This window comes from Charadrius vociferus, unplaced genomic scaffold (assembly GCF_000708025.1).
Source record: "Charadrius vociferus isolate BGI_N301 unplaced genomic scaffold, ASM70802v2 scaffold852, whole genome shotgun sequence".
Classification (NCBI taxonomy): Eukaryota; Metazoa; Chordata; class Aves; order Charadriiformes; family Charadriidae; genus Charadrius; species Charadrius vociferus.
The window spans coordinates 12464-21339 of NW_009647245.1; the positions used below are offsets into that span (position 1 = coordinate 12464).

Genomic DNA, 8876 nt, shown 5'->3' on the forward strand with positions numbered 1-8876 from the left:
GGTGAAAATACTCATTTACAGCCAGCGATGGGGTGCGGGTTTCGAGGTCTCGGTGTTTTCGAGCTCGCCGGGTGCGGGGGTGAGGAGGAGCGAGACCCGGGCACTTGGCCCACGCTGCCCAACAGGGTTCGTTCATGCCACGAGCGGCACATCCCATATCAATTCGGAAGTTTGCTGAGGAGCTCTCTCCCCCGTGACGGCTGCCATCCCGAGAACTCCTCGCCCCGGTGCCGCAGCCCTCAGCCCGTCCCTTCCTCCCGAAGCCGCAGCGCTCGCAGGGTCCCACATGGGCTGTCACTGCGGGGAGCGCACGGCTCCTACCGACGGAGTGGGCTGAGGGGAATCCCTCTGGGTTTTACATTGGTATCGGGGTCAATATCGGTTCTTTAGTGTCATTAATGTTAATTATCGGGTCTTATCCTGTTAAATCTGTTTATATTTCAACCCTCAGCTTTCCTTGTTCTTTCCTGATTCCCCTTCCCGGGTGGGGAGGGGTCATCGGGTGAGAGAATAATTGTCTAAATGACAATAAATTGTTGTGGGTTCCTCAAACCATAACAAGAGGTTATCTCTGGGGGGCAGAGGGAAGCCAACCCCCCAGGAGGGACACTGCCAGCTAAAGCTCGCAGACAAGCTCTCCCGTGAGGGAGCTCTCCCAGCAGAGCGGAGGCCCAGCAGGCTCCTGGGAAAGGCGGGTGCAGCAAGGATACGGATTTTCTCGGGGATACTGGTGTCCAGGCAGTCAATGATCTGCTCCAACTCTTCTTGCATGCCTGGAGTCTGGAACAGGTCCTCCTGCCAAAATCAGCACAGGGATGGACAAAGTCACCTTCCTCGCAAAGGCACACAGCGAGAGCAGGGTGGAAGCTGGTAGCCCCGGCCAGTGCCTCAAGCGCAGGGGAAAAGCCCTGCCCCATAAATACCAAACTGGAGGTGATCTCCAGGTGCCAGTGATGAAACAGGTCACCAAGCTCTCCAGAGCTTCCCGGCACAGCAGAGGCCCTCTCCCTCACCTGGTGGCAGGCATGCTTGAACAAGTGGTCCACCAAGAGCCAGATCTCCTTGGGCACCTGCAGCGGCATCCCACTCGGCTCCTCACTGTCCAGGGAGCCCATCTGCAGAACGGATTTCTCCTGGTGGCAAAGAGCACACAAAGGTTCCGGGAAAGCTCAGTCCCTCTGGAAAGGCCTCGGTAAAGAAAGCCTGGAGGGGGGAAGAAGCAGGACCCAGCACCCAACCGGCCCTTCCTTGCTTTTCCGGCACAGAGCCATCGCTCCGTAGGTCCCGGCTCCGCTCCCCCCCGCTGCCCCACGGAACAACCCGCCCGGTCCACCACGAAACTGCAGCACCCGGTCTCAGCCCGCCTCGGAGGAGCTCCCCCCAGCCACACCAGCTCCCACAGGACGGGTCTCCCGCTGGCTGACGGCCTGTCCGAACCACAGCTCCCCCGGCGCCCCGCAGCCGACGCTCTGGAGGAGCGGAGCCTGACGACTCCTTCCGCGTTTCGGGTCCAACGCAGCCACCGCGCCCCGCTCATCCCGCCGAGCTCCTCTGGACGCAGAGTCAAGGACATGCCTTGCCCGACTCCTGCGTGCTCCGACCACGTCTGCCCGCCGGGCTCTGAACCAGGCCACTTTCCTGAAGTTTCCTTCCTCATTTTCCTAAGGAGCGGTGTCTGCTGAGCGCAGGCTCCCCTGACACCACTGCCACGTTTTCCCACTTACTCATGCAGAGCAGCTGACGAGCTCAACTGCTCAGGAATCTCCATCACACCCATCTTTAAGGGGATCAGTGTATTTTGCTTGATTTTACTCTCACTTTACAATCGCTGGTGTTCCTGTGTGCTGTCAAGAGGAAGCCATGCACAGCTCTCCTGAAGCACATTCAGCAGAAGCGCCCGGCACAAGCAGGAACACAACCCAAGGACACCGGCAGAGAGGAGCACCACAAGCCAAACGCAAAGCGCTTCATTTCAGCTGTCGGCTTACGTGACAACTGTGATCGCTGTCCCTCTGCAGCACACACAGTCACTCACCGCCAGCTGGGGCAGGGTTCGCCTTCCCCCGGTACGCCCAGAGACGCTTCAGGTTGGCACGAGCCCTGCCAGCACAGGCAACGGCCACCCCTGCCCCGCAGCACGGCAGAGCTTTGCTTTGCCCCGCACACCACTCGGTTTTACCCAGCTGGCAGACGCTGGGTCGCGGCTACACATCTGCCTCACTCATCCAAGCACACAAGGAAGGTTTGGATGCCGCATGTTAGGCAAGCGCATTACCACCTTCCTCTAAAAGGGGAAAGGTGCGAGCTGTGGACCCTCTTGGAGAGCTAAGGGCTCTTCAAGAGAAACTCCCCCGCCCGGGCATGGCAGCACTGGAGCCGAGTGCCAGAGCAGCGCTCGACTCTGCCAGGCTGCACGGCCGGAGAGTTCAGCAGGGAAACAGTTAAGAACCGGGGGAGGAGGAGGAGGAGGAGGAGGAGGAGGCGGCGCTGGGCCTTCGGTTTCCTTGTGCATCTGCCGGGCACCGAGCGCCCTCTCCTGCCGTGTGCGAGGAAGGGGAGGCAGGTCCGTGTCCTCTCCGCGGGAAGGAAGATGTTCTGCTAACGGGTGTTCCCAGGAGGCAGGTACCGAACTCCTCCCTCCCCTGCTGCTAGGAAGGAGTCTGGGAGCTTTATCTGGTTCAACACCCGAGTTCAATCCCCTCTTGGAGAGGGCACGTCCATTCCCTCTCCTGTTTTACCCTGTCACCGCACTGACAGCCTGCAGAGGGACCAGTCACCCAGCCCAGGAAGCCCGCACAGAGCCAGCTCAAACGAGTTACCAAACGCCTGAGCCTGAGCCGGCGCAGGCAGAGCGGGGGCAGCGCTGCCGCACACCCCCAGCATCTCCCACTAGCTCTTCGAGTGACAGATTTGACTCGCTTGGCCTCCAGCGCAGAGCACAAGCGCAAAGCAAAGCAGCGATGCTGCTCAGGCATCGGGGGCTAGGAGAGCTGGCAGCCCGAGCTCTGCTGCTCGGGGAAGCAGAGGAACATCTGTCTCCTACGCAAGGCCCTTCCTCGGCCTCCTTAAGGACACACCAAGATGGAAAGAGCAAAGTACTCTGGTTTTCTAATTCAGCCCTCTCCCCGCATGTCTGAAGAGGGTGCTATGGTGAACCCCACCTTATCTGCATGGTTAGAGCTAATTCACACACATCAAAGGTTGCTAAGCGTTTCTGGAAATATCCATCATCGCTGCCAGGATCAGGAGAGAATTTTTTTCCCCCCTGAAGTAAATTTGGTGAGCTTTAAGCTTTAAGGGCTGGGCCCCATCTTGGCTACGGGGTCACTCGGTGCTTCTACATGTTCTCGTCCGGCCCACAGCTGTGCTAAGAGGCTTTGGTGGAACCAGTGCTCCTCCTGCACCCACCTCCCCCCCCTCTTCAGCATGAAACATGGGGAAATCTCTCATCCTTTGCAAACAAGACATTGAGAAGCAGACTTCCCCAGCAATTGCTTGCGTTACCTTTTCTAAGAAGCTGTCTTCTCCCTGAGAGCAGTGGGAAAGAGAGAAGAGGAAAAAGTATGGTTAAGAGAAGGAAGTACTGTCAGATTTAGCAGAAACCTAATTTGCATTACAAGAACCCGCTGAATGCCAGGTCCTTCACACATTTTGCTGACATGGCCAAAGTTAAACCTGCGGTGAGAGATTTGCCTGCCAATTAGCAAAAATCCCGCTCACATGATGCACAACCTTGTCAGGATTTCTCCAAACTCCTCCAAAGGGCCTTGCGGCAGCGCTGTTCGCTATCTAGGCACACAGTCGGGCCACAGGCAGATGAGAGGTGTCCGCCAGGAAGAAGTTCCCCTTCTTGAATCTTCCCGGTCAGAAATAAATATCCCCGTATTATTTCAGCCATCTTCCCTTGTGACCAGGCCAGAGATAAAACATTCACTAGGCTAAATCTGTATTTCGGAGTGTGTGGCAGCTGCGGAGCCAACAGGCCCCCTAAGCAGCTTTGTGTATAGTCAGGGAAATGAGTGTTTGTGCTCAAAACCCCAGGCTGCTCGGCTGTCTCAACCTAATAGCATTAACCCACTGCAAGGAGGAGCATGCCAAAGCCCCCTCCAGGCTGTACGTCCAATCCCTCCGGCGACGCTGAAACACAGCATCCCTTCACCAGCGCAGCGCAGGCTGGCAGCGTACCACACTGCTTAGTGGAGTCCGCAGGAGGAAACAGAAGCAGGTTGCCCAAGCTGAGTTTTGGCGGATCGACTTTTCAGGGTGGGAGCAACCGAAACGCATTCAAGGGCTGAGCTGGAAACAGAGCTGCAGCCGCCATGGCACAGGGCATGCCTGGGAGGGAGCGGCATCTCGGGATCCTCTGCGGCTTCTGCAGTGCCTGCTTCCTTTGGAGGCTCACCGAGTTTTAACACAGCCACAACAGACCGGCCTCTTGCAGGGAACAGCTTGCTCCAAACACGAGCTGGCGCAGGTTCTTCTTCCAAGGCACAGGGGGAGGGCCAGCAGTCACAGGTTTGGGACGCCAGATAGCCACGATGCACAGGAGAGGCTCGTTTCGTAACTGGGTGAGTCATCTCAACAGTCTCACTACCACCTACCTGACTGCTTGCCCTGCTGTTCACCTCTCCTCCTGTAGCGTTCAGCACAATTAGCTCCGTGAGATGAACCTGCTCCTGACAAAGATTCTTCAAGAGGCTTTTTAAAGCCCGCAGTAAGATCCCAAGGAAAAAATAGGATGAGACACTAATACCGAAATCCCAAAGGCGAGATGCTCGTGTCGGCAGCTTCTCCCGGGAGAACTAGGAGAGCCATTTCCAAACAAGCTCCCACCTACACTTTGCTATCCTGCATCAAACCGCCTCTCACACCCTTACTGACCTGCATTCTCCTGATCGCCCTCTGCCGAAGCCAACAGATACAGTCTCGCCACGGCTGAGAAAAATGCTTGATGCAGTGAATGACGAGCCCTAACACTACCCAAGTGCAGGAGGGAAAATGGTTGTTAATACACAAACACGCTGCCTTCCTCACACACAGTCTAAACATCAGCTAAATACACGTAACTGGACCAAAATGCGTCTGGGCTGCAGAGTGGTTGGCACCTGCGCCACTCTCCCTTGCACAAAGTGCTCCGCTTGTCCTGTCTCCAAGAATTTCTCAACTCACAGGTATGATCAAAACCAAAGACCTAAAATAGCTCTAACCTGACAGTAGCTTTCTAATCTCAGCAACTAAATTTTGCTTTGGGCCGTTACACATCGTATTCCTTGAGCTTGCTTAACGTGTTCCGATGGAAGTACTGCAGTCGCACTGACCTCACTGCCACAAGAGACACTTTCTTTGCTGCAGATACTGGGACAGGGTGCTCTTCCCCCGTTGTTTTGCTTCCTGTGCTTCTACGTGTTTCACTGGATAACAGAAGGAAACCTACAGGTAAAGGAAGCACAAGAAGCCTCGAAGTACTCTTAGGAAAGTAATAGTGGGTGTCTGTGAGGGCAGAAGCTAAGAGTCCAGGCCCAAGTTCTTGTCTATCAAACAAGAAGTCAGTACTGAGCAGGAAAAAGCAGGTGGAAAAGCCACCAAGACTGATGAAACGCTTCAGACCGAGTTCAACACGTTTCTAGAATAAGACTGACTTTCAGTCGAATCCTGGAAAGTACGAAGAGCCTGAGGCCTGGATTAGCTGCTTGAGTTGAGGAGGCATCTTGCCCCTCGATTCTGCTTAGCCTGATCTTGTGATTACAAAATCCAAATTCTGCTGTAATAACAACAGCCTTTCTGTACGTCAGGCCTGTGAGAAAAGCGGACACCTAAAACAAAAGGTGGGAACGGGAAGAGGCAGCAAGAGGCACACTGCACCTGCTAAAGGGAAGAGAAAGAAGCGTAAGCAGATGGGAGCGGACACCGCCAAACCCACAGATGTAAAAAAGCAGCAGCTCACTGGACAAAAAAGATGCATGTAAGGATGAGATGAGAGGGAAGGTATCACATGTTGGCGAGACTAAAAGAACCGGGCTAATCTCTCAGGTGAGCAAAAAGAAATGGCTTTCCTGGCTAAACAAGAACAGCTAAATAGGTTAAAACTCGGGAACTGCTAAACCTCACTGACGCAAGGCCAGGAAAGGCCATCAGAAGAGAGGAATGAACGCAGGCTGAAAGCAAGAAATAAGATCCCCAAAATGGGGCTTAATCTCAGAAACAGCCATGAGATACCAAAAAAGACAAAAGGTGACTAGGGCACAACTGCACCCCCTCACACGCACACATCCTTCAGAGCGATGAATATCGATGCTAGGGGCCGGTGGAGCCTGGGGAGAGGAACGGTTATCTCTGCACCGCAGAGGCGCTGGCTCACTGCAGTCGGTGTGAGAGGAACTGGCCGGAAAGGCTGCGGGACTGGCCATTTGCTGAGCCGTACCCAGCAGTACACTTAACAGCATCAAAGTCCTTTCTTCGGTCCTCCTGCTTCTGCTCGTTCCTTCCCTTGAGCAGTGTGAATGCCACAAGCGTCCAGAAGGAAAAGGATGCTGGAGCCCTGGTCACTGCAGAAGCAGCCTAGGCACCTCGGAGGAGAGCTCTTCAGACACACCAGTGCCACCCAGCTGAGCCTGCCAGCACCAACATGGCAGTAACACTCTCCCGACACACCAGTGCCACCCAGCTGAGCCTGCCAGCACCAACATGGCAGTAACACAAAACACGAGGTGCTGGGATCACCTTTTTGTCCCACCAAACAATATTTAGAACCTACTCAGAAATAGGGGATAAAGTACAGGCTGTCAAAAGCGATTGGCTGTGGTGGAGGGAAACAACAGAGCAGCTCAAGCTCTGGAAAAAGTAAATCAGCTCAGAGCCAGCACAGCTGACCCAAGCTGAAGGCATTACTCCTGCTTTTAGGAGTAAACAGAAGGGAACGTGCTCTCTCCCTGTTCAGAGACCTGCTCCAGAATGCTGCTACTCACCAAGTCAATGAGTTTTGTGACTGGAACTTCTCGGATCGGTCGTCTCATTCGGCATAAGGCCTCCAGGGAGGTGCCAAAGCAGCTGGGCAGGTAGGTCCCACTGATGGTAAGGAAATAGTCCTTCCCTCGGTGCAAGTGAAGGACAAGAATATCCTCAATTTTATCCTCGCCAGAGTTCAGAAGGGTTACCGAGTCCTTACTGACATACACGTCCAGGGAGATGTCCGTGCTCTCATCTGCAACAGACAGGAGCCCTTAAGAACACGTAGACACTCTCCAAAAGGTATGACAAGGACAAACATACAGTGGCAGGGACAATGGCCACAAAACCGAGATGACAAACAGACAAGGATGATGGCAAGAAAGGTGAGACAGGGGAAAGATGGGAAGAACTGAACAGAGATGGGGTGGCAGTTGTGTACACACTGCAGAAACCATGGTAAAACTCACCTGGCTCCAAGTAACCTTCACAAGGCTCAGCGCGGAGCCACGGCTTACAGTAGTGGGTATCGTTGAGCTTTGGGATGAAGGAGAAGTGACAGGTGACCTGCCCGTTATTGGTGATCTGGAACTTCTGCTTCTGCAGCTGACGGAACTTCACATTCTCAAACTCAAACTGCAGAGCAAAGAGAAAACACAAATCACGCTAGTGGCCGCGATGGGACACACAGACAGGCATTTGGACTCTGTGGTGGCAACCTGTCACTGAGAAGCGCCCTCACAAGGCAGAGCTCCTAACAGAAGACCTGCCAAGCAGCCAAGACGTCTCTTCTAATCCAACTCCTGATCATAAGATAATGAATAAAGTTCAATTTCCTATAATACAGTTTACTGAATCAACAACTTTAAAAGCAGTTCTAGCACTTCTAAGGCTGCTCTGTTTGGGAAGCGGACAGCGATTCAGGTTTCATCCTCACTTCTCTCCTGCTTAGCTCCAGCGAAGGAAGAAAGTCGTTCTCCATTCTGTCCATTAGTCGAACGATGTCTTCAAACAACTTCCGATACTTCTGCTCATCCACAACCTTTACCTGTGGAAGATCAGAAAACACTCAGCAAAGTTTCTGACTAGCTTCACAGGAACTCTTTTGATCATGAGGAAACTGCAGAAGTGAAATATTTCTCTAAGCGCTTGCTATGTGCAGCTGAGGGGTACGAGAATTTGCACACATGGGTGCACTGCCAAGCTGCACATGCAACCTTACGCATATTTTACCCCTACAGATGTTACTAGGGTCTTTCTAGCCACTGATCACACTGCTGGGAGTGATCCCTCTGGGACAGCACTGGCATCCTGCAGCATTACTCATGATTCTCCACAGGAAGAGGAGAAAGGCCCTTCTTTAAGGAGACTTGAGCTACCTAGGGAGCAGGAGGAAGCAAAAATGGACACGGACTGTCTCTGTTCAGTAAGGCAGAAAACCCAAATCTGCTGCCAGCCATCCACCACCAAAGAAACACAGATGTGAACCAGTGACACAGACTCTTAGCACATCAGTGGCAATACTGCAACAGCAGGCACAACTATTTACAGCTTTCTGCTGTGTCTCCTTGCGGAGGACAGAAAACATAGCTCACCCATTCTAGTACTAGATATCACGGGTTATACCCCAGACGCTAAGCAGCATCACTAAAACAGCTGATGGGAATGCCTTTCTCTTTACTATATGACCACACCTGCTCAGGTAAACTCCAGCAAACACCCGCGTTACTGTGGCGTAACACTGTCCCGGTGCCACACTGCGCAGGACGACCACAGCCTCTGAGCTGTTTGCTGAGCAGAGGCTGGCACAGCTGCCCAACAGCAGCACACCTACACAGTGGACACACCTGAGTTTTATTTACTCAGTCCTCTTGCAACAGCATTAGCAGAGGTGCCTTGACTATATCACCACCTCCCGCAGGCATGCGCGC

The 8876-nt window shown here is 53.7% G+C and overlaps 1 protein-coding gene across 1 annotated transcript in view; it reads right to left on the minus strand.

Annotated features, from left to right (window-relative positions):
- OCRL (oculocerebrorenal syndrome of Lowe) overlaps positions 1–8876 on the minus strand; it is a 26650-nt gene that overhangs the window by 7082 nt on the left and 10692 nt on the right. Inside the window, exons 15-21 of the mRNA XM_009879992.1 lie at positions 8675–8775; positions 7883–7993; positions 7416–7581; positions 6966–7201; positions 3505–3528; positions 1014–1133; positions 711–795 (exon numbers count right to left, since the gene is read on the minus strand). Of these exons, the coding sequence (XP_009878294.1) occupies positions 711–795; positions 1014–1133; positions 3505–3528; positions 6966–7201; positions 7416–7581; positions 7883–7993; positions 8675–8775 (843 nt within the window). The remainder of the gene's footprint in view (positions 1–710; positions 796–1013; positions 1134–3504; positions 3529–6965; positions 7202–7415; positions 7582–7882; positions 7994–8674; positions 8776–8876) is intronic.